This window comes from Nanorana parkeri, unplaced genomic scaffold (genome assembly GCF_000935625.1).
Source record: "Nanorana parkeri isolate BGI_ZX_2015 unplaced genomic scaffold, ASM93562v1 scaffold153, whole genome shotgun sequence".
NCBI classification, from domain to species: Eukaryota; Metazoa; Chordata; class Amphibia; order Anura; family Dicroglossidae; genus Nanorana; species Nanorana parkeri.
Window position 1 is genome coordinate 1,715,021 of NW_017306421.1, and position 27,873 is coordinate 1,742,893.

General features: G+C 41.0%; 1 protein-coding gene across 4 annotated transcripts in view; it reads left to right on the plus strand.

Moving 5' to 3' along the window:
• Nucleotides 1–229: 229 nt before the first annotated feature.
• DPF2 (double PHD fingers 2) overlaps nucleotides 230–27,873 on the plus strand; it is a 37,065-nt gene continuing 9,421 nt past the window's right edge. The window contains exons 1-7 of one of the 4 annotated variants that reach the window (XM_018554326.1): nucleotides 230–317; nucleotides 4,331–4,491; nucleotides 5,419–5,526; nucleotides 10,258–10,421; nucleotides 16,607–16,717; nucleotides 18,705–18,783; nucleotides 24,550–24,591. In XM_018554326.1, the coding sequence (XP_018409828.1) occupies nucleotides 295–317; nucleotides 4,331–4,491; nucleotides 5,419–5,526; nucleotides 10,258–10,421; nucleotides 16,607–16,717; nucleotides 18,705–18,783; nucleotides 24,550–24,591 (688 nt within the window). In that variant the 5' untranslated portion in view covers nucleotides 230–294. The remainder of the gene's footprint in view (nucleotides 318–4,330; nucleotides 4,492–5,418; nucleotides 5,527–10,257; nucleotides 10,422–16,606; nucleotides 16,718–18,704; nucleotides 18,784–24,549; nucleotides 24,592–27,873) is intronic. The other 3 variants (XM_018554327.1, XM_018554328.1, XM_018554331.1) reach the window with 3 other exon arrangements.

Here is a 27,873-nt window from a genome sequence, read left to right on the forward strand (position 1 = left end):
CCAAGGCTTATTCATTGTTAAAAGCCAGCTGAGGGGACGTGTTTGCAATGGGCAAGCCACATTCATTGTAACCCAGCAGCTTACACTTGTAATACAGCAGGAATATTTCACAATACTAAATACCCCTTGCTGCACACGCGCAATTAGAGGGACGCGCCTCAGCTCCAACTTTCCAAAGGAGCCTCGGCAGTAGCGCGTGTAAGTAAGCGGCACTGCGCATGTGTAGAGATGACGTCATGCTCGTAGTACGCAGGCGCCGTGCTGGGTGCTTGTGTCGCGGGAGAGACTGAGAAGATGGCGGCGGCTGTAGAGAAGATGTGAGTGGAGGAAATGGGAGAAAGTGAAGTGGGAAGGTGGTGGAGCAAGGAAAGAGATAGAGGAGAAGCGGCAGTGAGGGCGCTGTCCTCGGGCGCTGGTGGCACGGTTTTCCCATAGAGAGGCTGGTTGCCATAGAGAAGTGACTGACCAGTGTGTTGTCCTGGGTCGTTCTCTGAGGCAGCATTGCACGTAATGTATGTGTGTTGCTCTTGTAGAAATATAAGTCCCAGCGTGCCATTCATAGACAGGCGAGACATGCTGTGAGTCGTAGTTCTACCTCATGTGGACAGGCAGACTGCTGATGTAGCCCCAGCATGATTAGTAAATGGTGTTCCCCAGCAGTCATGTGAGTTATAATAAAGATACCCCATACACTTTTTTTTCCCCCGGGGGAGCTGATACTTTTTAAATGTCATGTAGCAAAGAATCATAGCGAAGGTAACAATGTTTACACTTGAGGAGCCACAATCACTTGTTTGTTTCCTCCTCCTGTGAGAGAGGCAGCTGCTGGATGTGAGCTCCCATTGTTTACCCTTCTATCAATGGCTGCCTCTGATGGAGCAGATGCTCTGCTAGAGCCAAGGCCAATCACACATATATATTAGGGATGCACCGATACTTTTCAGATACCAGTGCCGATACTTGGCATTTTCATGAGAACTACCAGGGTAGCAGCTGGAACCTGGCTCTGGTGCTCCACCACTGTCCTGATATCAGTAGTCTGTATTGTTGTTGAAAAACTGTCACATGACAATAAACAAAAATGTATCAGTACTTGTACTTGCAAACATTGTAGTATCGGTGCATCCCTTTTTTTATATGTATAAAAACAAAATTGTACATTAAAACAGAGATGTACAAATCCCAGGAGCTCCGTGTGCTCCTTACAAATGACAGCTGCCTCCTAACTTTTACATTTTTCGCTAGTCTAGTCTTGGTGCTCGAAAAGTATCTGTACTTGTACTGAGTACAGTGCATGGTATCAGTGCATCCCTAAAATGTGTGTGTGTGTGTGTGTAAAAAGCAGTAGCAATGGTTTATTGAATCATACCATCACTCTACAAAACAGGAATAGAGGCTAAATCTTCTAATGGGGACACTTGTTCTGGTGACAACTGTCTGTGATTTCCCTCACCTTGTACACACTTCCTCTTTGTTTTTTTCCTCCAGTACAGGAAGTAAAGTGAATTCTCCACAATGGGGGAACAGATTGGAAAAAGACTGATGTTTAAATAATTTGCTACTTTCCTATCCAAAAGGGAAAAAAAAGTTTTGGCTTTAAATATAATTTGACTTTTCACATGCATTTTCCTCCCCTTGACATTTTGGAAATTTGAAAGTGTGGTCTGGCACTTTCAGTAATGTGAATGCATTGTATAACACACTTGTTTGCATCATGTGATCTGTGTCTAGTGGCCACACAGATTTAAGTGTAGGTGGTTTTACATGAGGCTGCTCTCATATGGGCATCGTCTGTTCCGTTCAGAGATCAGAGGAGAACGCAACATCTTGTGATGAAGAAAAACTGAGCTTTACGGACCCATGTTTGGTCTATGGACAGTCAGATGTTAGCTGACGTGTCTGTTTACATCCAATTACCTCCGATCCGTCACAATTGGGTCTGCTACAGTGGAGCTCTGTTCTTATTTTTTTCTGGCCCTAGATGAAGTTGGGGGTGATTGGATGTAAACGGTTGCAAGCCTGCTTAGATCTGGTTGCCCATAGTGTACCATTGGGCTTCTGATCAGATCTGTCTGAAGAACAGACAGGTGGATCTGAACAGACTATCTTTGTGAACGGGCCTCAATCAGCAAGTGTGGTAAATTGTATCACTATGCATAACATTCAGCAAAATCTTCAGTACTCATATTTTGACTTTTATATAAAAATGTTAACTCCCCCACTCCATGCCCTGCCCTTAACTGATTGTAGCGGTGGGCCCCTGTCTCTGATCCTATCATTGTACTAATGATCTCTGCTCTAGTGGCTGGCAGAGCTCCCGATCCAAAAACACGTAACAAGCAAAGATCCTCTGCTGATGCATTTTTCACTTGGTATAAATGGCAATCATTTTAGGTTGGTTTTAATTTTAATAGCAGTTATTTTTAAACAATAATGCTGCTTTCACTGAAAATTGTTCATTTACAGAAATAAATCCCTTTTCACAGTATGTTCATCAAATATAACATTGAAGAAAACAAAATAACCCCCCTTACGTTTCCTGTGAGCATCGATTGGTGAAGTGAATAGAAGGATGATTTTGAATGTATTCGTTTTAACTGAAGGCAGATATATCTATAGGAGCTGTGACACCAGTCACAGTGTCACTAAGGAACTGTTACAGTGCTGTGCAAAGCCTTACATGTTGTGGGTTGTAACCGGTTACCCGCATGCTAAATATTTGTATAAACAATGTCATTGTTTGTAAAATGTATGTGTGAATGTTGAAACTTGTATAACTAATCCCGTTTGGTAATTTGCAAAGTGTAAATTCTTTTCACATGCCTACATAATGGGGCTGTTTATTCATGTTACAGGATGTGAGGATTGTTCAATAGCGTATATCTAAACCCAAAAACAAAAGCGTAATCTGTTGCAGTTTACCAATCTATAGATGTGGCAGCTGCATTTGCTTATCGGCTCTTTCCCTTTTTATTCACCTTGTAAACCTGCATATTAGATACTTCCTGTCCCTCCGAGGCTACACTCATTTCTCCATTGTATCTATGGATGCATCCGCGATGCACAGTCTGGCATTGCACATGTCTAATATGTTCATCTCCAGTACATTGTGAATTGATGGAACTAGTAGAAGGATACGATTTTTTGTGCTTTCTTTTTAGCTCCCTGGAGGTGACATGAACACTGCATTTCTGGCAAGATAAACAGGTATTTTCTGTACTTGCTGAAAAAAAGAAAACCAGTTTATCCGCCACATCTTACACCTGTAAAGTAATGAACTGTAACTGCAATGCGATTTTTGGTTTTAGATATGCTTTAAAGCTGAACTCTGAGTAGATATAAACACCACCAGTTAATGCAGCTCTGTATTAATTAATACATTCAATGTGTTTTATAAATGCAAGCAATGTAAGTTCTTGAATCTGACTTGGGATCAGCCTCATGCAGTACCTGAACAGTAGAGCTCAGACTAGAGGAGAAACAAGCAGCAGAAGGAGCCATTCAGTTGTTTTGCAATGAAGGGAGCATGCTAACAGGAGGAGGGGGTTGAGTGACTGACAGAGACATAAGCTTATCAGTGTGCTGCTTTTCATTTCTCTGTTCAGTCATGATTGGAGAGGGACAAGACCTGTGGAAGGAAAAGTTCACACCCTCTGTTGTGAGACAGGGCTGCACTGTGTGGCACAGCCATGTAAATCTCAGAGCTGTGGACATAAATACAAATCCTTTGACAGTTAAAATAGCTCCCTTATATTTATTTAGCTGTTTGCCTGGAGTTCAGCTGTAAAGTCATAGCCGTACCCTACACTGGTTGTTAGGATTTGTTTCAGTTGTGGATAGAGTGGCAAGGGAGAAGACCAGTGAGGTTTTTATTACTGCGAGCGTGTCTCTGTTCGGGAGAGAGAAACCCTCTCTGTCTGTATGAAAGGGTGGGAAAATCAAAATTTAGAGGTGTCCCCAGACAATTCAGGAGAAATCTTCCAATGGGGACACTTGTTTTGTTGGCATTTTGTCTAAAAGGGCATTTCCCTCCCTTTGTGTGGATTGGACAGGTCACGAGATTAACCTTGGCTCGTGCTCCTGGCCTATATGTGTTAGTTTGTCCTTAGATGTGGAAACAGTTATCTAGTGCCTATGGGCACCTATAGAATCCTATTCCATTCTGTGAGTACCAAATCTTCTACAACAACCAGCGATATTCAGTCTCGAGTAATGACTGTCCTTTACTGTAGAAGTTAATGTGTTGAAGGCTGTAAATCATTGAGCAAACGCCTGCTGTTTTGTGGATTATACCATTGTATACTAATATATATTATTCTTCTAAATGCAGCATTGGTGAGCAGTATTACAGAGATGCCATGGAACAATGCCACAATTACAATGCACGTTTGTGTGCAGAGCGTAGTGTTCGAATGCCTTTCTTGGATTCTCAAACTGGGGTGGCTCAGAGTAACTGTTACATATGGATGGAGAAAAGGCACAGAGGTCCAGGTATGATATTACAAAATAATAGAGGTGCACCGAAATGGAAATTTCAAAGCCGAAAAAAAAAAAATTGTCAGGCCGAAACCGAAAGTTTTTTATTTTTAATTTTTTCAATTTTTTTTTAACATATTTTATTTTTATTTATTTTTATAAACTATATTTTTCTTTTTTCTTAAATATTTTTATTTTTTACTTTTAGGGGCTTCGGGGAAATATTAGGGGTCTAAACAGACCCCTGATATTTCCCTTTTAGAAAAAGAGATTGAGTCCTCTATTTTATCTCTTTTTCTGTATCCCCTGTTATAAATGAACAGGAATCCTCTGAGTGTTCCTGTTCATTCATAACATGACAGAGTATGTTTGCTATAACCACAATTATGAACAGGAGGTGATGCAGATAATTTCCCATTCATTCAGAATTGAGGATATAGTACACATACTGTACCATGTCCTCAATTATGTACAAACACTCAGCGATCGCTGAGTGTTTGCCCTTGCTCTTCTCTCTGACACGCTGTCACAGGAGGCTGAGCAGGGAGGAGAGCTCAGCCTCCTGTGACAGCGCTGTCTCCGCCCCCACACCGCTCTGACAGACTGTAATAGGAGGCTGAGCGGTGTGGGAGGAGAGACGCCGGCCGCTCACAGCGTTCTCCCGCAGCGCTTGGCCTCCTGTGACACTTTCTCTCCTTCCCGCTGGGTCACAGAGCAGCGCCCAGCGGGGAGGAAAGAAAGCAGGGATGCGCCGATGTATCGGCAGGAAAATGGCACTTTTGGCATTTTGGCCGATATATCGGTGCATCCCTACAAAATAAGAAATTTTATTTTGTGTGAAACTGGTATAATTACCTGAAATAATAAAATAGTGCTGTGAGTGTGTGAAGTCTCGAATTATGACATGATTAAATTCACTTTATTGTCCTCTACTATATAAAGGTACAGCTCCTGGGCAACTTTATACTTATCCATCTCGGCGTTGGCGGAAGAGGCGGAGGGCACACCCTCCTGAGGACCCACGGCTTACTTTCCCATCTTTGAAACCAGGTAATGTCATTATTTTACAGAGGGTTTTCTTTCAGTGGCGACTGATGATTTTATCTTCCAAACTCCTCTCTGAAAAAGGGCCTGTGTATAATTGTTTTGAGCTTGTTGATTATATCAGTTTAAGACGCTTCTGAGATCATTCAGAATTGATTGACCGGTCATCTGACCTGCATTTGATTTGCCTTCTCATAAACTTGTATCAAAAGCCCCATTTAATACTGGCCCTAATTTTGTTACTTATTGTAGTCATTGTTCTTCATCTAATCTGAGTAGGTGTGAACCAAAAAAAAAAGAATCGGCACACTGATGCTTCTCCTTATTTGTGTGATGGGCTGGAGAAAATCTATTTTGTGAGGCGGTTAGGTATTGTAGAGATCATTTACATGTAGATGTTCTAAAGCAGAACTCCAAGCAAACAGCTGATTACACAGTTAAACTACCGATGTGGATCCTACCTCTCAAACATTTGGTAATTCTGTTAATGTTGAATTAAAACTTTGTGTGGTTGAGCTCTTAAAGGAGAACTATGAGGTGAGTGCTTTTCACTCACCTCATAGTTCTAGCCGACCTGTGACAATGAGACTGTCACAGGTCGGCTCAGTAGCTCCCGAAGTGAGCGAACACATGCCGGCGTTCGCTCACTTCTCGATCCTGTCACTGCTCTCTGCCGTGACAGGGGAGGGACTGGATTCCCCCCTCCCCGCTCCGATCCTCCAGAGCTGACTGGCAGAACGGACGGGGGAGGGGGCGGGTACATCTGGCTCTGCCTCTAGATAGGCAGAGCCAGCTGTCACTCATGCAGCTGGGCGGATCCGGACATAATTGTCGGGATCCGCTTCAGCTGCAGCGTCTCGCTACAGCTCGCGGTATACTGAGCTTAGGGTGACGGGAGGATGCTAGTTTGTGTCCTCCCGTCAACCTAAGGAGAACTATGGGCAAAAGCCCTAATCCCATAGTTCTCCTTTAACATATTGTCCAACTGTAAACAGCATACTTTCATGTTTTGTCACACCTTCCTCCTACTGTGCTGTCCTCCAGTGATGAAGGGTCCTGTGGTGATCCTTTTCAACCATTGACTAGCCAGTAATTATGTAACTCTTGTTCATACTGTAGCAGATACGTTGTCCCCGGCACCCAGCTCTGCTCTGGCATGCTAAGGATAGAGCCAGCATGTAGACTGCACGCACCGCGCACAGTACAGAAAAACACCAGGAAAATGATTCTTTGGCAACCGAGACTATGCATGTCTCTTCTGCCAAAAACTATACCTGGTGATTTCTTTGTTTGCAGGCCTTCAGTTCAACTTCAAGTCCACAGTTTGCTGTTTTAGCTTTACAGCTTTCTTTTGACAGCTGACTATTTATTAGATGCCGAATAAGAAGTGGGTTGACCTGTTATGCTCTCTGACTTCAGTACTTTAGGTCACTGATCTGATACCAGTATGCAGGACAGGATATTCAGAAGCCCTTATTTACATACTTACTTTGGTTTTAGTGACAAAGTTGTGAAGCTAGAGGATCAGCATGACAGCCAGACAACTAGTGATTTAGAATTACTGTTTGTCATTGCCAGCCTCTGTGTTTTCCATGAAAAGGTTCAAGCAGACCTTAAGGCCTAGTTTACACATAAGCGTTTTTGAGCAGTTGAGAAAGCGCTTTTAAATGCCCAACACCAGAAATCCCATGATTTTCTATGACCCCTGTTCACACCTGAGTGAGAAAACGCCTGAAAAGGTACACGAGCTTCTTTGGGTAGTTCAGCGCGTTTTTGGTACAGCTCGCGGTATACTGAGACCGCCGCAGCCGGGACGGATCCCCTTACTGTTACGATCCACCCAGCTACGTGAGTGACAGCAGGCTCTGCCTATCTAGAGGCAGAGCCAGCTGTACCCGCCCCGTCCGTTCCGTCAGTCAGTGCTGGAGGATCGGGGAGGAATCCCTGCAGGGAGCCGTGAGTGACAGTCACGGCTCTCTGCAGGGACATGGTCGAGAAGTGAGCGAGCGACGGTATGTGTTTGCTCACTTCCCGATCTATTGAGCCGACGTATGACAGTTTCATTGTCACACGTCGGCTCGAACTATGAGGCTGAGTTATTTTCACTCACCTCATAGTTCTCCTTTAAACCGTGCATCAACGTGCAAGTAACCGCACACTGAACACGCGCGTACAAACGTGCAAAAATGATGCTGCCTAGGTGTGAACCCGGCTTAATGGAGATACAATGTGAAACAGAAAATAGGGCTGTTACCTGTCGGGTTAAATAGTGTGGCAGGAGATTGTTTTTTTTTTATTTTTTTATGTGAATTAATGAGTTTGGGAGGTCCTGGGAGCCGGTCTTAAATACATGCAATATCTACTCATTTTATTGGATATTTCTCCTCTTTGGAGGAAAGTGGAATCATCTTCTGGTACCCATGCACCAGTGGAGGCTAAATTACTGTACTATTCAGGAGGCAATCAGTCTGTTCTACAAGCCAGCAATAAGCATCCATTGATATGAGAAATGGTCTGAAAAGTTATGTCCAACAATAATTTATTCAGAGGTATTGTCTGCTTGGCTTCTGAGATTTCTCTAGAAGCATCTTTTGCTTTATGACAGTCGCCATTCTGCTCATCAGCCGATGGGCCTTTTTCAGGGGAGGCTTTAGACTTTACACAGCTTTTGTTTTATGCACCGGACATGTGTTTAGCTGATTTGAGGTTCAATTTGGCTTTAAATAACTTTGGTGTTTTTTCCCTTGCTGTCTATTTTTACTCAAATAATTATCATAGATGTTTTTGTGTTTTTTGTTTTCCATCATTTCACTATCATGCAGGCTGCCATTACTAACCATTTCTTCTAAAAATGTTAGTACATTAGTCACTGACATGAAACCAGCATAGAGATAAGAATTCTGACCCTCATTTACAGCATGCATATTGTGGGTCTGTGCCTCAAAGTAATGGTGCCAGGCAACAAGCTTTTGTTGTTGTGTTTTGTTTTTTTTGTTTTTTTTTATAAAGGAGGCCAACAATTGCAGCCCCCCTAATACATCTCTCATGACAAGGTCACATATAATGCAGAGTTTAGGCAAAGCTGTATTTTTCACAATGGTAATTTAACACATATTCAAAAAGTTAAAGTGCACAGGCAAATCCTACTATTTAAAATCTATTATCAGTTCATTAGTGGGTTTTAACTACTTGCTGACCGCAGTGTTTATACCCTTTCTGTCCCGGCCATTTTTCAGTATTCAGTGCTGCGGTACTTTGACATTTATTCAGTCATACAACGCTATACTGAAATTAATTTTATACCATTTATTGGGGACACACAGAGCTTTCTTTTGGTGGTATTTAATCACCACTGGGGGGTTTTATTTTTTACTATATTAAGGAAAAAATACTGAAAATGTTGAAAAAAATACGTTTTTTTTTATGTTTTAAAACATTTATTACCCAATTTTTGGGAAAAATCTAAAAGACGTGGCAGTCGGGTAAATAGACACCCAACATGTCAAACTTTAAAATTGTGCACACCCACAAAATGGCAAAAAACTACAATACCCAAAATTGACCATAGGTGACGCTTTAAATGCTTTTGCCGCTCATCAGTTTAGTGTTATCAGTGATTGATGGCCCTATAATTATTGCTCTCACTGCGACGTTTGCGGTGATATGTAAGGTGCGACGTAATGGGCGCAATCGTCGTTTTCGCACCTATGCGGACCCGACGCATGTTTGCGTGCATGTATGGGTGGGGACTTTAAAAACGTTTTTTGTTAAAAAAAATTCTTTTAACAACTTTAATTTTTTTTTCCACTTAACTTTATTGTTATTACATAGGGGGCTAAGAAACCCCCCTATGTGATTGCACAGATGTGACAGGTCCTCTTTATGGAGACATCAGTGGTCTCCAAGACCCCGAATGTCACCTAGGGTCCCCCAAAGAAGCTGATGAAGCAGAGATCTGCTTCATCAGCTTCTCTCCAGCTTCTGAAGCTGGAGAGTGAAACAACAAGAATGCGGAAGAGATGTAATGAACATCACTTCCACATTCTGACAACGGAGAGGGGACCGGAGGGAGATTGTGTACCGATCTCCCTCTGATTCCCTGTCACAGAGCCACTATGCTGGTCCCGGTCTCGCATCGGGCACAGCTGAGCCGGGGGACAGTGGCGAGGGGGGGGGCGCTGCCTGTTTTTAACATGTGGCACTTGCCCGCTCTCGTGTGGTTAAGCGTACGTTTAAAAATGCCCGTTCAGGTCCAGAGAGCTCCCGGCCGGCTGTTCTTTAACAAAGGCCAGCCAGGAGGCGATTAAAAAGGTTTTCAGCATTGGTGTTTAAATGGATCAGTCCACACAAAACCCATGTTTTAGTTCTTACAATGCTGGAGAGATGAATGAAAGATGAACCAGCTTCTTCTACCTGTAAGTCTTTGTGCCCAAATCCTCCTGCTAGGGCATTTCATTCCTTCAGTAAAATTCTTTAAAATATGAAAAAAAAGACAGTTGTGTTGACTGCAGCAGATGGAACCTGGAAGCCTGGGGAATTGTTTTATAAAGACAAAAATCAGAGCATCGTCACACTTTTCCAACTATATTTTGGTAAAACCTTTTCACACCGAAAGCTTTTACATTGCTTTCTGTTTTGGCCTCAACTTGAGACCTGAGGATTAAATTGATTGCACACATGGACTAGAGCACAGAGAAGACGGTCTCTATTGTTATATTTTTTGTTTTTTAATTTCAGCTGACTCAGAGCAGATTCTGAAGAAAGAAGGTCTGATTCCACAAGATGGCAGTAGCCTAGAAGCTCTTCTGCGAGCAGAGCCCATTGAGAAGCGAATTGTCCCTGATCCTCGTGATGATGACAGTCTTTCAGAGTTCCCTTCTGTTGTTGGTCGACCACGGAAGGTACAAGCCAACAGCGTGAAGCTGCGTTATGTAGCGAGTGGAATTATCATGGTAAAGTCAAGGAGCTGAGACACAAGTCAGGGAGCTGTGGGGAGGAAGCACGAAAACTAAGGTCACCTTTATTAGTACTCGGATTTATGTACTGTTTTCAGATAAATAAGGTCTGAATGCAGCTAACGTGTGTGTGTTTGATCCCCTACAGCTTTTGTAAGTTTGCCCACTTACAAAGAAATGAAAGGTCTATAATTTTTATCATGGGTGTATTTTAAATGATAGAGACAGAATATCAACCAAAAATCCACAAAAAACACATGATACAAATGTTATAAATTGAGTTGCATTTCAGTGAGTAAAATAAGTATTTGATCCCCTACCAACCAACAATAATTCTATTCTAACTTTTAGTTTTTTTGTAAGTGGCCAAACTTACAAAATCTGCAAGGGATCAAATCATTATTTTCGTGTGTGTGTGTCTCACACACGGTCAAATGTTTTAGTACACCCCTATTTTTTTATTGAATTGTAATTAGGTCAAGTCCAGTGAAGAACCTGAAATGGTACAAAGGTAAGCGGTAAAGTTGAAAAAAACGTCTTGCTTAGCAAAAACTGAAAAATAATGTACATTTCAGAGTTATACAAAGTATACCGCTGCTCGCGGTATACTGAGATGCTGAAGCGGATCCCGACAATTATGCCGGGATCCGCCCAGCTGCGTGACTGACAGCTGGCTCTGCCTATCTAGAGGCAGAGCCAGCTGTACCTGCCCCCTCCCCCGTCCATACTGCCAGTCAGCGCTGGCGGATCGGAGCGGGGAGGGGGGAATCCAGCCCCTCCCCTGTCACGGCACAGAGCGGTATGTGTTCGCTCATCTCCCGATCTACTGAGCCGACCTGTGACAGTCCCATTGTCACAGGTCGGCTAGAACTATGAGGTGAGTGAAAAGCACTCCCCTCATAGTTCTCCTTTTAAGCTATATTTGGACAGTACTGTACTGCAGGAAGTAGCGTATTGCTCTCAAAATGGTTAGAAACAGGCAATGAACAAAGGAAGACAGACCATTACCCTGAACCAAAACTACTACCACAGCATTTTGCAGCACCAAGCAATACCCGCAGCTGTACGCTTAGTTGGTCATAGATTGGTCTTACAGCAAGATAATGACCCAAGACATACCTCCATGCTGTGTCAGAACTATTTTAGAAGACGGTATGCTTCATATCATGGAATGGCCATCATAGTCTCCAGACTTAAACCCCATCAAGCTGGTTTTGAATGAACTGGACAGAAGGGTGAAAGCAATGCAACCTACAAGTGCAACACATTTGTGGGAACTTCTGCAATAGTGCTGGGAAGAACTTTCTGAACAATATTTGATTTCTGTTGTAGAAAGAATACAAAGAGTGTGTTTAGCTGTTTTATATCTGCAAAAGTTGGCTAATATGATGAGTCAAACATTTTTAGATAACATTTTGTTTAAGAAAAAAGATTCCATGATTTCTTTTGGATGTCCAATAGTGTATTTGGTACATTGAGACAAAGTGTGTGTGTGTGTTCTAGATAGATATCTCTTGCCATATATTTTGAATATATGGGTAACTTGCCATAGTACCCTTACTATATATACACACTATATTACCAAAAGTATTGGGACACCCCTCCAAAAGTATGGAGTATATGGGTAACTTGACCTAGTACCCTTACTTTGGTATTATCTTGTTTCTGTCCATACGTATGCATTTGGCACACAGAATGGCCTATTCAGAGGCAGACTTGCATATCAAATGGTTTTGGGTCTAAAAGATCAGTACACTAAAAACAGATACATTTTAGTTTTGTATTGGTGACATTGTGTTATATCAGCTTTAAAGCCTTTGGAGACTTTAGCAGTATATTTGTACTTCAGTCTTTAGGCTTACCCAGCTACTGTAGCCTTTATGATTTTTCAACCTCTAGTGCACATGCGTCAAACTCAAGGCCCAGGGGCCGAATCCGGCCCACCAGGCCATTTCCTAGACTTCTACTTTCAGATCTAGGTATTAAGTTATTACTAAAACCAGTGATAATTGAATGCAGAGGCAATTATGATCAAGATTAGATACATTTATATAGTCTTACAGATACCTTTGAGGGCAACCATAATGTTGATGCGGCCCACGATTAAATTGAGTTTGACACCCCTGCTCTAGGGGGTTTCCATTTATTTTATGTTACAGAATACAGCATACATTTATATTTCTCCTGCTGCAGTAGGTGAAGTGGGACCCATGTGTTAATGTAATGCTGGGGTCAACTAAAGCTATAAAACACATCTATAGACACATCCCTTTTTATGCCCAAATTGCACTCTCCACCCTAGAGCAATGCCTGAGCATTTATTTTTTTCGTTTTACATTGTTCCTGTAGCAAGAGACTGTTTTTATTACGCTTTGTGATGTCATAACCAAGTTTTTAAAATTCGGCAGGGTGTACTAGTTCAGTTTCTTTTGATGTAGCACCTCTTCCTCTCCTTAACTACATGTCCCAATAGGCCTTTCCATGAAGACATTGGATGGGCTGGCTCCTGGCAGTCAAGGCAGTAGTATTCTTTTGCTGGGAAAGAGATTGTTTGCATGCATACACACTGTGACAGCACTGGCACTACTGGCTGTTAAAAAGGATATCCCCAGCAGCTCTTTACAAAACAGATAAACACTGGCATTGTGATATCTTAAATAAAACTTTATTTTAAATGAAAGTCTTCCACTTTAAAAAGGTACTTGGCAGAAACACATGCCACCTTAAATCCATCTAGGGCTGCAACCGATTTAAATCGAGAATTTTCAACTATTCTCATTATCGATTAGTTGGTTTGATCCCCTAACGCTCTCCTCCATGCTGGGAGGAGGGCACAGCGAACAATGGGCGGGTACAGTAGCCAGCCTGCTATTGGCTATTGCAATTTGAAATGGCCAATAGCTGGTTTTTGCGCCAGCCTACTACCTGCTGTATTTACATTCAGTTGCCGTCTGCGGAATCTTGTCATTCCCTGGCGGAAGCTATTCAAGCGCCATATGCTTACAATACAATTACAAAATTATAAAAGGTGGGGAAAAAAGTCATTTTCGGTTTCAGCCTGACAAATTTTGCTGCAGGACGTGCGTTGCAGTGCCATTAATTTCAATTGCCTCCCACCTACAGTGTGATTGCCTGCACTGGAATGCACCGTACCCCAATGGTGTGCATTCCAGTGCGGTGCGATTGCAAAAACTTGTGCATGCAGTTTCATTCTAAAGTAAAACTTTGTAACCCTGCAATTGTGTATTTCATTTCAAATTGAGGATATCTTTTTTTATTGTTATTTTTTTATCCGATTTATCGGAACAAATGATTGGCCAACGAATCGATTATGAAAATCAGTTGCAGCCCTAAATCCATCCAAGGAGAGACTCTCTACCTACTGGATACTGCAACAGAAAAGTGTGTTTTGCCCATAAAGGAGAACTATGGGGTCAGGGCTTTTCCCCATAGTTCTCCTAAGGGTCTCGGGAGAACACAAACAAATGTTCTCCCGTGACCCAAAGCTCAGTACAGCTCGCAGTATACTGAGACGCCACTGCCGGGATGGATCCCGACAATACTGTAAAAATACTGTACTGTAAAAAAATTCCCAAAAGAAGCTGATGAAGCACAGATCTGCTCCATCAGCTTCTTTGCAGCTCCTGAAGCTGGAGAGTGACACAAGAATGCGGAAGCGATGTATTATACAACACTTCCGCATTCTTGCAGAGGAGAGGGGACCGGAGGGAGCTCATGTACCAAGCTCCCTCTGATCCCATGTGACACAGGCGACCTGCTGATCCCGGGCTCGCATTGTGAAATGAAAATCTGTAGAGACAGGAGGTAGCGAGGGGGACATGGAACCGAGCAGAGCGCTGACACACACTGGGGAAGATCAGATGATGACGTCCAGGGAATTGGTGAACCCTTCACTTTCCTGAATAAACTCACAGGTGCTCAATGCTGCACACTCTAGTGTTCATAAATGAAGGTGTTGTAAACATGAATTACATTGTGAATGAACTGGACGTGCTTAATACCAATTTCCTCTGTGTTTAGTAGTATGTGCCAGCTGATGAGAAGGAGATTGAGGGCTCCGTGTCCCTAGAAAAGCGAAATTACACACCCACACAAAGGACCCACTGACACCAGCAGATGCGCGTTATGGTCCACATAACACATGTGCACTGGTGTGCGTTGTTACAGTACATTACAGTGCTTTGATTTTAAAACATTTTTTTTTGTATTACATTTATTTAACTCTACGCTTTAGCACGTTGCAATAAAATAAATGCCTGCATCATTGTGGGTCAGGCTTTCCACAATGCTTCAGTATAGAGCCTATCTCCAGATTTAAATAAGTTGCTTATTTTCAGTTTTTCAGCTTTTATTTTCACCATTTCACAATTAAGAAAAAAATTAAAACTAGCAAAAATGGTCTGGCCTCCGAGGTTAAAAGGGGAGAGCAGGGCCTGGCAGCAAATGGGTTAAGTTGTGGATACAGTGAGACTTTCCTGCAATGATTCCTTACTGTGCCCTTAAGTGTTCTCACCAGCTATGAGTGTGGCCTGCCATCTCCTGTTGTAATATAAATAAAAAGACCAACAGGGAGAGTGGGAAGCCCCTTTGGGAAGCCCCTTTTTAATGACCCTGAAACTCTAGCACAGATGCCTTGCCCAGCAGATGTAAGGAATTGCTGTGTGGTTTAATGCTTCAGCATTAACCAAAGACTGAAATATATCTTCTAATATGGTATCCGGCTAAGACTTCCTTCGGTGCTTTCTGGAAAGCACATTAAACATGGAGTCCTATTGTCATCTTCCACCCTGTTACTGGTTCCTGGATATTAAATTGAACAGGCTGAATCAGGTTTCTAGTGCTCAGATTAAACCTGTGAATGCCCCTGATGTCAGGGAGTATGTCTTACCTGCATTATAAGGGACCTATAGGGAATATAATGCTTTACTTTACAATATATTTATCATTTGGATTTCATTGTGGGAACAGTTTTGCTTTCTATTTCTCATGAGATGAATCTAATTCCTTTATTGACATTCCAGTTTTCTGTTTACAAAGACAATTAAAGCATTTCTGTACAATTTTTAGTTTGTAGTAATCAGATTCAAATGTGTTTTAATGTCAGTTATTGATGCCAGCATTTACAAAGCGCATTTCTTTCCTTTTGTAAAGTGAAGTAACATTCATAGTGCCTCAGTCAAGACAAGATGCAGCTTTGTTTGGAGTTCTAATATTTTCATGACTGCCCACTGATGTTTCATTATTACGCACTCCCTTGGGGAATCACATGATCATTTGAGACTGTAGTCTCTTTCCAGTAAGCATAGCATCTGTTTAGCCTTTTACACTCTGCTTCAGTTAGGAGTCTAAGCTGAAATGTGTGTTGTACTATGTTAGCCAGGCACAAGTAAGTAATGGCAAATACTTTTCAGTGCCAAAATGTAAAAATATTTTAGTAAATCCTTTTGATGGAAAATATGTCTGTGTACAAAATGTAAAAATTTTATTTTTCATCTAGAGTGTTCCATCGCACCATGCATATAATCTGTGCCTGGTCACTGATCAACCCTGCATGTATAGTCCAGTCTTGTAACACTGCTTCTCACAAAATCATCCCATTAATATCCTGAGATGTATTGTGTGCAAGGTTTAATTATTAGAAATGGTACATGTTTTTCTGTCTCCACTTTTTTGAAATGATGGAGATGTGAATGAGCAATGTAAGACAACTGGACAAAGCCATCTGGTGAAATATCTGTACAAAATAAGTCAAGGCAACTGGACTTGCTGTATTTTTCATGAAGACGTGTCAGTGGTCATCCAACCAGCTTTCTGAATTGAGAAAGCTGGTTGGATGACCAGTGAAACGTCCAAAAAAATACAGCAAGTCCAGTTGCCTTGACTTATTTTTTACAGATATACCACGACCTGGATGAATGAGAACCTTCAGACATGTGGTGAAATACACCAGTCAGTACACTTTGTTTCAGTAGCTTAAATGCATTGTACAACACACGTTGCTAGTTTTAGTTTATTTTTAATGGTAGGTTGTGTAATCCCTCTGAGTTTTGGTGGTTGGATTTTATTGCCTGTACATTGTTCATTTATGTATGCTTTTCTGCATCCCACAGCGAATTCTGGATCCTGATGATTTTTTGGATGACCTAGATGATGAAGATTATGAAGAAGATACTCCGAAAAGACGCGGGAAGGGTAAAGCCAAAGTAAGGGTCACCAGCATTATTTCTGAATTGTTTAAACAATTTTATTTTAATATCCTATCAGAACTAATGCAAATATAGGAGGTGAGTGTGGCCATACAATAGGGGTGAACTCCCAGGAAAGGGAAGGGGGAAATCTAGTTCATATTTACTGCAAGGTATATTTTCAAAGCACATTTCTGTAAGAATTGTGACTCCATACTGACCTTGTTTCCAGATAAAGATACGCTTTCCAAATGTTCTGTTTACAGTTCTCAAAATCAAAGCAATGTGATTTGATGATCAAGCCTGTCATTGCTTAGTAAAAAAGCAGCAGCTTACCGATGAGGTCATTTCTGTGCTATTTCTTCAAATCTGTTAAATTCATAGCACTGTGACATTATTGGCTATAGACTTGCAATGCTGCTCCTTCCACTTCCAGTATGAATGCTGATGGGCAAAGGAATGTTGTAGGCTGGTGCCAAGATTAATATTTAACCAGTTGTGGACATTGGATGTGCTGCACACATGCCCCAAAAAACTTCAGCAGTGTACAGTGGATGTGTGTAGTACGTCCTGTCCTGCCTCCCTCACACTTGACAACAATTCCCAACTGTTAAAATGACAGCTAGGAGTTGCTGTGTAGAAGCTTCAGCTGCAAAAAAATGGTATAAACACTGTTCAGACAAGATGGAGTAAATGAAAAAGTAACTGTGTTACTTTGTATCTATCCGCTTCATTTATTTGCAGGTCAACTAGATGAGCCTCATCTGCATGTGTCACTTAAAGCAATATGACAATATTTAAAAAACAAAGTTATTTTTAACCCCTTATTAACCATTAGTTTACCCTAATTAGCCCCAGTTAACACCTTCTCCCATTCTCTCTTCCTGATGTTTTTTTAATTCACTATTCTAGCCATTTATAAAGTTTTTTTAGGTTTTGTTCATTTTGTAATTTATTTATTTTTTTTGCTGTTAAAAACTGAAAATAAGCTTTTATTTTATTTGTGAATAACTTTGCAATGCTTTGTATCGGAATCAGAAATTTAGTGTCATTTTTAAATTGGACAAATGAGAATAAAATGTATACTACTTTTATAACACTGATCAAACTTGAAAAAGTGAGTTTTAGGGTATACAGTTGTGCTCATAAGTTTACATACCCTGGCAGAATGTATGATTTCCTGGCCATTTTTCAGAGCATATGAATGATAACACGAAAACCTTTCTGTCACTCATGGGTAGTGTTCACTCATGGGTAGTGTTTGGCTGAAGCCATTTATTATCAATCAACTGTGTTTACTCTTTTTCAATCCTAATGACAACAGAAACTACCCAAATGACCCTTATCAAAAGTTTACATACCCTGGTACATACCATGCAAGGGTCTGTCAGGAGGCCAGAAGCTCGTTGGCCTTTTATACACACACACACACTGATTACATGCAAACAGATCAATACATTTATTTTTTAACACTTCTTTTGTGAAAACTTTTTTTTCTTTTTTTTTTGTTACACAACACAGTGAGCTGCTGCCAGCTCTGTGGCTGTTACAGCTCTGTGATCACAGCAATAAGCTATCGCTGTGGTCATAGTGCAGTGACCACCTAATCTGCTGTTGAGGGTCTGCCGAGCTACCCAACAACAGCAGTAACTTAATGAGTGTCCTCTACAGACCAGTGCTCATTGGACCTCATGACCGAATTATCCCGTCACACGGTTGTTAATAAACTGAATGATTGTGACGGTATAGTCCCATCATCGGTCGTAAAAGGGTTAATATATTTTGTGGGGGGGGCTCAAGTCCTATTTTGAGGTGTACAAAAGAAACTGCAGGATCATATTTAATTTGAGCAGTTAAAGCCAAGCACTAGCAGGCAGTATGTGTACAACTATTTTGGGTAATTTGTCATAATATCTTTGTAAATAAATTATTATTTGCCTTTTCCTGCCATTTTACATTGATATGCTCCATCGTGTAACTATATATTTTTTTGCAATTAGTTTTTTCTTTTATCTTTTTCTAGGGAAAAGGTTTAAGTGGTGCCAGGAAGAAGCTGGATGCAGCTGCAATGGATGACAGGGACAAGCCCTATGCCTGTGACAGTGAGTCAGATTTCCTGTGGATTGTTGTGTGTTTTTTCTTTTCTGACAAGTTGTCCAATCACTCATCCTGTGGGTATAGTCACTATGTTGATGGTTCAGTGTCTCACCTATCAGTCTCTTCCTTTACTAGTACATACTTTATGTTTTCCTTTTAGATTTTACAAGGCATGTTAAGATCATCCTTTTTTTTTTTTTACTGGACTTTCTAAAGGGAATGTATTAGTCACCAAAATACTTGTAATGCTATTTTTTACTTTTACTATGCTTTATACTATATATTTTTTTTCTAACAATTTCAATGTATTTTTGTTGGCCAATAGAGAAGGTGGTAGATATATTGCATGCTACATCAGTACTCAAGTATTGTATTCTACACAAGTGATGTATTTTATCATCCCATGAAATGTATATCTGCACTGTTTAAAGGTTATACTTAAAGTGACATTAAACCCTCAGATTTTTTAACATAAAACAATACTGTAATCCCTGGTTGTTTCCCTTCTCTTTGCTGCTCTTCCTTTTAAATCCGTATCTCTTCTCATGCTGGGCAGAACTTCTGTTTTGCAGCAGACTGCCTTGTCTCTGGAATGGATACACGGTGTCTGTGTGCAGGTTCACAACCTGAGCCAGCACTACAGGAAGAGGCACTCAGCTGCAAAGGGAAGTTCTGCATTTCCCAGGCGTCAGGCAGGTGGTTTACCTCTACATTTAGTACAGCCGCCCAGATCACTTGTAGCAGCCTGTTTGTCCATCTTTCCCCCCCGGGTAAAGAACAGTGAGCAGACAGGAGAACATCCATTTCCTGATCTGCCCTGTGTGATCAGTGAGACAGAAGCGCTGTACTGACAGCGCTTCCTGTCGCCGCTGTCACAAGCCGGGCTGCACAGGAGATTGAGCACAGAATTGTGCTCGATCTTCTATGTGGGAGGAACCTGTCCCCTCCAAACACTATCACATAGGGGCTTGTTATCCCCTGTGTGATGGCAATAAAGTTAAGTGGAAAAAAAATAAAATAAAAAAAGCAATAAAGTAAAAAAACGATTTTTTTTGTGAAACTTTTATGTGAATAAACACGTAGGGCATATTGTGTGTAGGTGCTGAGTTCTGCCCCCATTCCACTGTGTCATACTGTGGTAGCCAGGTAGCAACGCTCTCGAACACGTACAATGTGCATTAAAGGGTCCTTTCCCTCCGCCTGTTCGGGTTTACAATCTATACACATACTGTCGTCCAATGCAGCCCTGCGCTATGTATTTTGAATTTCGTTCACAAATTGTGAACACTCAATGGTCAGTGCGGTCAGGTGACTGCGCTGACCAATGAGAAGCACTTTTTAGCAAGTTAAATAAGGCTTTGGCTAAAATCATTTTTGTATTACGACAAGTAGATTTTGGCCCCCGCTTTAGTTGGACAAGTAGTTTTTGGTTTAGATAAAAGGGGGTGTGTAAACATGCTCATTTTTGTCTTTGCAGCCAGAGACCTCTGTAGATAAAGAAAGGTAACTGTTTGGCTAATACACAGGTTATTCAGTCAAATAGTACAGAGAGCAAAAAAATAACATTCAAAGTACAGTAACACATAGCAAACAGACTTCAGTTTGCTTTAATCAGAGCAGTTAAAATTGTTTCAATTTGGTTCCTGTAATTTTCATCTTTGCTCTTTGCACTGTCATTTCAGTAAGGCCTCATTCACGGTTGCTGTATGTGTGAACATGCTCCAAAGCATGTGCATTGGTATGTGTTCATGTGATTCAGAAAAAACGTATGATGCACTTGGAGCACTATTACCTTTTTAATGGCACCCAAATGCATGCAAAATGAAGCTCGCAGCTCAAACTGCATCACAAGCTTCTTTGCTGCGTTTGTCGTGTAGAGGACAGACCATTAAAATGAATAGGCTGACATGTGACAAATGGGCAAAAACACGTGCCGCAAGTGTAAACCAGGCCTATAAGTGGCATCATAATCTCTGCTGTTAGCATATCATATAAAATGGGTAAGAGCATGCTGTGAATATTGCCAGTTATTACTCGTTGCCATTGTGATAACTAAATACAGGAGAGCAACTGATGTGTTTGAGTGATTTGATTTTCTTTCTGCTCAATGTCTCTACTCCTGTGATGACAACGTTTTATTTTCATTATAAGCTCTAGAAAATAGGATTTTTTTAATGTAAATATCTGATGTTACTGTTACCTAGGTAAAACATTTTTCCAACCATGCATATTTCCTTTTCAGTAAAGTCTCCTGTGACGTGTTGATTTCTTTATCAGTAAAGGAAGTTGTTTTCTGTTAGCACCACTTGGTAGATTTGTGCTCCTTTTAACAAAATGTTTCCCCGCATACTTCCTGCCCAATAACTGCCAGTGGCCTATTTTGTAACAATGAAATCAGTTCTCTGGGGATCTGTTAATGTTGTATGTTCTATGAATCATTTATCTTAGGAAGCAATCAAATGACTAATGCCTTTGTGCTCAAGTTCCTTAATTGATTCTGTTAAATTAAATGAAAATTGACAATTTGCTGTGCTTTTTATGTCAATGTAATTTAAAGACCACTTACCCCACAAATTAGGGGAAAGCATTTCATCTCAATGATGATTATTTTGCTGATCTCCTTTAACCTCTAATCTTGCTTGTCACCTAGGAATAAAAAGGTTTCTACGCAATGCTGTCACTGGGAGCCTTATTAAACCTCTTTCAGCCTAATTTGCCAATAACTATGCCAAACACAGCAGCCCACTGCCAACCAGTATCATTGTACAACTTGCTGGTTGTTTCATGGTCCATATGTCTGGCTCAGGCATCCACCAGCTGGGTTTTTCAGACTCGACTTTGTTTATGGCCAATAAATGATGATTCAGCTGCTTAACCCAATAACCTACTAATATATAGGTACCTTATGTCTGCCATCCAAATGTTTGTGTTTTGGAGGAGTACAGAGCTGATTGTTTTACCTTACTAATGTAATATTTAGTGAGTACATTTTGTGGAAATCATTTGGAGTAAAACTTATCCATTTAAAGCTGAACTTCAAGCTTCAAAAACTTCATAGAAATTCACCTTGTGTGTGCAGAGTGCCTTTGAAGACACAGATATTACCTTGCAAAGGTCGTGGTGACCTCATCACTGTGCTGCACATAGCGTGTACAGAGAACAGAGCTGTGTGAAGGACGTAGTGTGCCCTCTCACTATAGGCTGACTGTTGAAAACTCCAGGAAGAGGGTAGATGCAAGGACCGGTCTCCCTGCACAAGGAGAGAGACCAGCAGTGACCCGTTTTAATTGCAGGAAGCTATGGCACAGTGGAAAAGTTTCATGTTGAATTAGTGCACAGATTTGGAAGAAATGTACAAAGCACCCCAAGTGTAAAAAAACAAATGCTTATTGCTTATGCCAATATTTGCTTATCCTGGAGTTCAGCTTTAAGGGACCATAGACCTGAGATGAGTCACCTGATCTAGCCACTTTTAAGCAATGATCTCTGTGCTGGCTTGATACCTGCTGGTCAGCACTTCTTGAAGGTTATACCTTTTGGGATTACCATTGTGCCCCCATAGATGTGTGGTACTGGCTGTATTGCTACGATACTCGGGAGATTATATATTAACTGAAAACAGGCGTACAGTTAGGAAGTGGTCCGGGGCAAGTTTTGTTCTATTTTAGAGCAGTTGAAGGGGTATTTGTGAATGAAGCTGCCCAAGTATAATGCATCTGTCTTACATCTTCCACAAATCTGTCCAACTGCTTCTGTTGAACACTGCCTGGGTGTGCAACTGAATTGATAACTGTCCCCCAATATGCTTTCCTTATCACTCTCTAACTTTTTACTACTTGAGTAATTTTGCAGCACTTGCAGCTGCTTTTTGTATTTTAAGTGTATTACTTTGCTTCTAACTCTTGCATTGTATTATATGCACACCTCTGCTGTGTGGCAAAGGTATACTGTGTGAAACAAACTCCTATCTGTGCCCAAACATCCAGAAACCAATAAGATGCATGTAACAGCTGCGAAACCCAGGGCACCATCTGTGCTATAGCATGCAGCTGTATGGAAATCTGTCACATTGAACCGTAAGGATACTGCAAATTGCCAAACATAAGCAATTAGATGTCATTTTCCTCATTTTCTCATAACCATTATTATTCTTTATTTGGGACTGTAAATGACTAAATTAGCAGTCTCCCATTGCGTAGGAAAGTAAATCCGAATTTGCCAAATGAGCATAATAGCAATAAAAAATAATATATCTTTGTTTCTCAATTTACATACATTCAGACCATAGGATCTCTTAATGATTATGGATGCATTTACTACTTATCCCTGGTGGCCCTTCATTCGTGGAATATGATTAGCTGCAGTGCTTATTTAGGAAATGTGTTTATAAGAAGAACTCCAGGAGATTTTGTTTATTAACACTCGCAGTGGGGCTACCCCTACACTGCAAGGGTTAAGTGTTTGTGTCTTTGTTTAAAAAAAAAAAAAAAAAAGTCATAATCACCGAAAGTTCTGAGCTGGCTTGTTAGACCGCTCCTTCCAATCTCCCTCCCCTTCCTCTGCAGCGGTCTAATCTCCCTGAATCATCATCTCTATACACAGTGTATAGATGTATGGATGCTGAGGAAGATTCCAATGCTGCAGCATAGGAGGGGACAGGCTGTATGGAGCGCTGTGACAGCTGGCCGGCTCGAAGCTTCAGATGAGAAGATCTTTATTTTTGCCCCTAGACACAAACACGCACTTAATGCTTGCAGTGTGGGGGTAGCCACACTGCAAGGGTTAATAAAAAATTCCTGAAGTTCTCCTTTTAAGGTAAACTCAGTTATCTGGTTGCTTGAGAGATGCTATTCACTCTCAAGCATCACCTCTGGCTAGATTCTGCTATTGGCTATTTCAAATTTCCATAGCCAATAGCAGGCTGGCTATTGCACACACCCACTGCCCCATTGTTTACATTCACCTGCCAGCTGAGGAATCTAGCCGCCGGCCGCAGCAAGATGTAAACAGAGAATTTTGTTGGCAACTAAATAAATTTAGTTGCTGACAAAGTTTTCTAGAGTGCACATTGTTGCTTGAATGCTCGATAATGGGGAGTTTACTGTATATATTTATATATTATACACAAAACCTGTTTTGGATTCGGATATACTTTAAAGTGTATGTAAACCCTAACTCCTTTTGGCTCGCCAATTCTACCACGGTTTGTTACCCAGGCTGGACTTCAAACATGTCTTCCTCTCTTCTTCCTGTTTACAAATACACAATACAAAACAGATTCAAAAGCTGCTTTTGGTTGTTTAAATTTCTCTAATTCTTCATTGTAGTCTGCCATGGTATTTCCATCTTGTCTACTTCCTGTTTTGTATTTTTATTTTTGCAGATCATTTCCACTGTTCATCTTTTGTATCTCCTGTATACTAAAATATATAAAAACTAGTGTCCACAAAATGTATAAGTGCTGAGTGTGGGATTTTATGAAACTGTGTATTGCATGTGTACCATTACTTCAAAGGCGTTTGGAAAATTCTGTCACTTAAAGAAGATTTTTGAATGGTGGTTTGAGTTAAGCTGTTGCACACTTGCACTTGAATCTCACCTGTGTCCTTGGTTCTTCCTCATGATCACTGATAGTTTTTGGAATGCAGCTTCCTTTAAGAACTCCTTGACGGGCTCCCTACAGTCTTTTTGCTGCACTTGCTCTCTCTGCTCTTTGTTTAGGTAGTCTACTCACTTCTATCTCTATTTCTTTCTCTCTTTCTTCGTTTCAGACAGTTACAAACTAAAGCAAACTTCGAAATTCTCCGAAAGAGGTAGTTAAACTTGCTCGCTTGTGGCTCTAGTTTGCCATTTTCCCAACTCTGCCCATGTTTCCTGGCGCTGAAGCTTAGCATGTTTTGTCTTCTATCTTTCAACCATGCCAGCCGCCATAATTGTGGTGTCTGTAAACTTGTGCCATTGGTCCATCATGCCCCCATTTTATTATATTAATCCCTCCCTTGCCTGGCGCACTTCCTTATGATATGCAGAGAGTTACTGTGCATGTAGTAGGATTGTGTCATTTGATGGTAGCTTTCAGGTATATTTTGTGAATGCTCCATCACATGACAAAATGACATATGCCAACTTAAAGTGGACCCTGTAGTAACATTACCAGTCTTCGTATTTCAATATGAAGTCGCAATATACGGCAACATAATTTTCCTGTAAGGCCTCATGCACATGGCAATTGAAGCTGCGACTGAAGCAAGAACTTGCATCAGTCTGTCTGCATGTAATTGTACATATGACGATAATCTGTGGAACGGGAGGGATCCTTGGCATTGGATGCATTCTCTCTGCAGTTAATCGTTCCATGTATTAATACATGTGGACAGCCACAGATGCAGCCGCTGTCAGCCTGTCATTAACTTGAATGGGCACCTCAGCTGCATCTGTAGAGACACACCTGGAATTCCTGCCGCAAGAATTCCCAGCCGCAGCTTCTAACATCATGTGCATGAAGCCCAAGGCTGTACATTTTATCATTTAAAAAGCAGTTCTTGAGCTCCAGCCAAGTGGCTTGGCCTGGGGTAAGATGTCCTCATTCTGGCAGTAGAAAATATTTCCTCTGTCTCCTCTTCCCTAATGAAGGGGAGAGGCTGCAGCAGGGAGGCTGAACGTTGTCAGACATTTGTCAACACAGCCATGAACTGCACAGCCACCAGGATGTACATGAGGCTGCATCTCAGTTCAGGAAGTAGGTTCTGACACTGGATGATGTCTAAACAAAGATGGCTCTGTCCGTCGCATAAGAAAAGTACATTGTCATTGTCAGGGGAGTACTGTGATCCCTGTAAGAGGTGATTAAAACCTGTAAGTGTTATGCATTACTTGGCATGAAAAAAAAACTATCTCATGCTAGGTCCACTTTAAACATTGGTTTGTATAATAGATTGTATTGAAATCATGCCATTTTCCTTTTTTTCTGCTACCTTACAGAGATTTAATAACTTTACGCTCCTTTCAAGCAGCGAAACAATTGTCAAAATGTTTTCATAAGAGTTCTAGCGAGGATAACTCCGAGCAAGGCCATCTGACGTCTGCAGTGACAACAGTTCTGCTAATGAATTGTGTGAAGAGCACTTTGTGTTTTATACTGCAGGCTTGTTTTTCTGACCTATCCCGGTACTTCATAGTTGCTTGGAAATCAGATCATTGTGATTTTACACAAAATAGAAGGTCAATGTAAAGTAAATGTTCACAACATCTAGTCCCCTCTGCGGGGCAATTCGAATGAAATGTACATCCATAAATCTCAGGGTTTTTATTGGCTTATTGAAACCACTTATTTCTCAGTTTTCTGTTTTTTGGTTTTTTTTGACAATTTGAGATGATTTTAAAAACAAAAAATTCTTAAAGTGTTTAGAGGAATTTTTATATGGTACAGTAAACTCAGTTATCTGGTTCCCACGGGGATTGGTAGATGCTGGATAACTAGTTTCTGGTTGCTTGAGAGTTTATCCTCTTTTCTTTTTTGTTTGCTAGTTGCTGGAATGCCAGATAATGGGGAGTTTACTGTATTCAGTTTCATCCTACAGTTGCTTGTTTTTTTGTCCGCATTAATGGACCCTTGTCATTGCCTTGACCCAGTAACTTGTTTTTGCTTTTAAACCATTTCCCAAAGTAATTTTCTTGTAAAACTCGCACATGAAAAGACAGGAGGTTAACAGAGGTTTAATGTCAAGAAACGTTGGAGTGTTATGTAATTGTGCGCCTCAGGTGCATCCAGAGAAAAAGAATAAGGGTGACATGTTGATATATTTAGTAATACGATTATGTTCAAGAGGGGAAGGTCCTACAGCCACAACCATAAAGCAATATGTAGACAAAAGAGACAGTTCCGTAGCCAAGAGGCTAAGGGCTGGAAGTCATGGAGGGCTTTTTAGGCAATTATAGCACCTTCACCGGCCCATAATATCAGAATTTATTAAAGACATTAAAAATACGAAACATAAAAACATATATGCATATTGGTGCTCAGCCTAAACTTGGTAAGCATAAACCTAATTTACAGAGATAATAAGTTATGATCCGTGATTCCTTAGTTGGAATCAATGGATGGCTACTGTTGTAGAAAATACTCCACGCTTTTCGCCACAGCCGTGGCTTCATCAGGAGTAACATATGATGTGGATGATTGTAACCATATATGAATATACCATCAGCTATTCTCCCTTTGGAGTGAGCAAAACTGGATTGCAGAGGCTTCAATAGTCACAACCTTGGTTCCCCTTAGGGGGCCGCAGGAGAAAACCGACCAACGAGGAGAGGACTGCAATGGAGATGATGCCTGTTGATTCAAATAGCATAGCATATGTGGTGAGGCTTTCCAAGATGAGCAGCAAATGTGATATATTTACCTGACATAAACCACGTCAAACGGTAAACTGAAACACATGGGGTTAGGCCTGATTCACACCAGAGGCATTGGGGCTGCACTGGCCCCAATGAGATGACAAGGAAGTAGCCTTGTTTTTATTTGTCTTAGTTCACACTACCGCAATGCACCACTTTGTTTCAGCACAGCGGAACAACCGCATCACACCACTCTGTGGCTGTAGAACTGAATGAAATATTCTCATCCATTTAGAGCGGCTTGCTGTTGGGAATCCACCCTTACAGTCCTTGAAGCCTTGTCCCCAGAGAAGATTATAAAGCACATTAATGGGGAAGATTGTTTAATAGCAAAAGGTTGGATTATCATAGTAACCCTACACCAATGTTTCTGTCATATAAACAATGTTTTTCTTTAGCGCAAGAGTACTTTTCTCAAAAAAGTAACTAGTTACAAATGTATCATGCATCAAACTATTATTCTCCTGTCTATGGTAGTAAAAAAAGCAATAAGCTGGATATTTCTCACTGTGTTGGTGAGTTTTGGCCAAAGTTGTTGTTTTCCCCTTGAGAAAAGCTAGTTCCATTAGCTTTCAGGCACACTTTTGCCTAGGTAGGCATAATATGTACGCTCAGGTGAGTGTGCATGTGAATTGTATGCAGGAAGTAATAAGAATTAAAAAAAAAAATACATTATGGGATTTTCAGCATGACCAAAC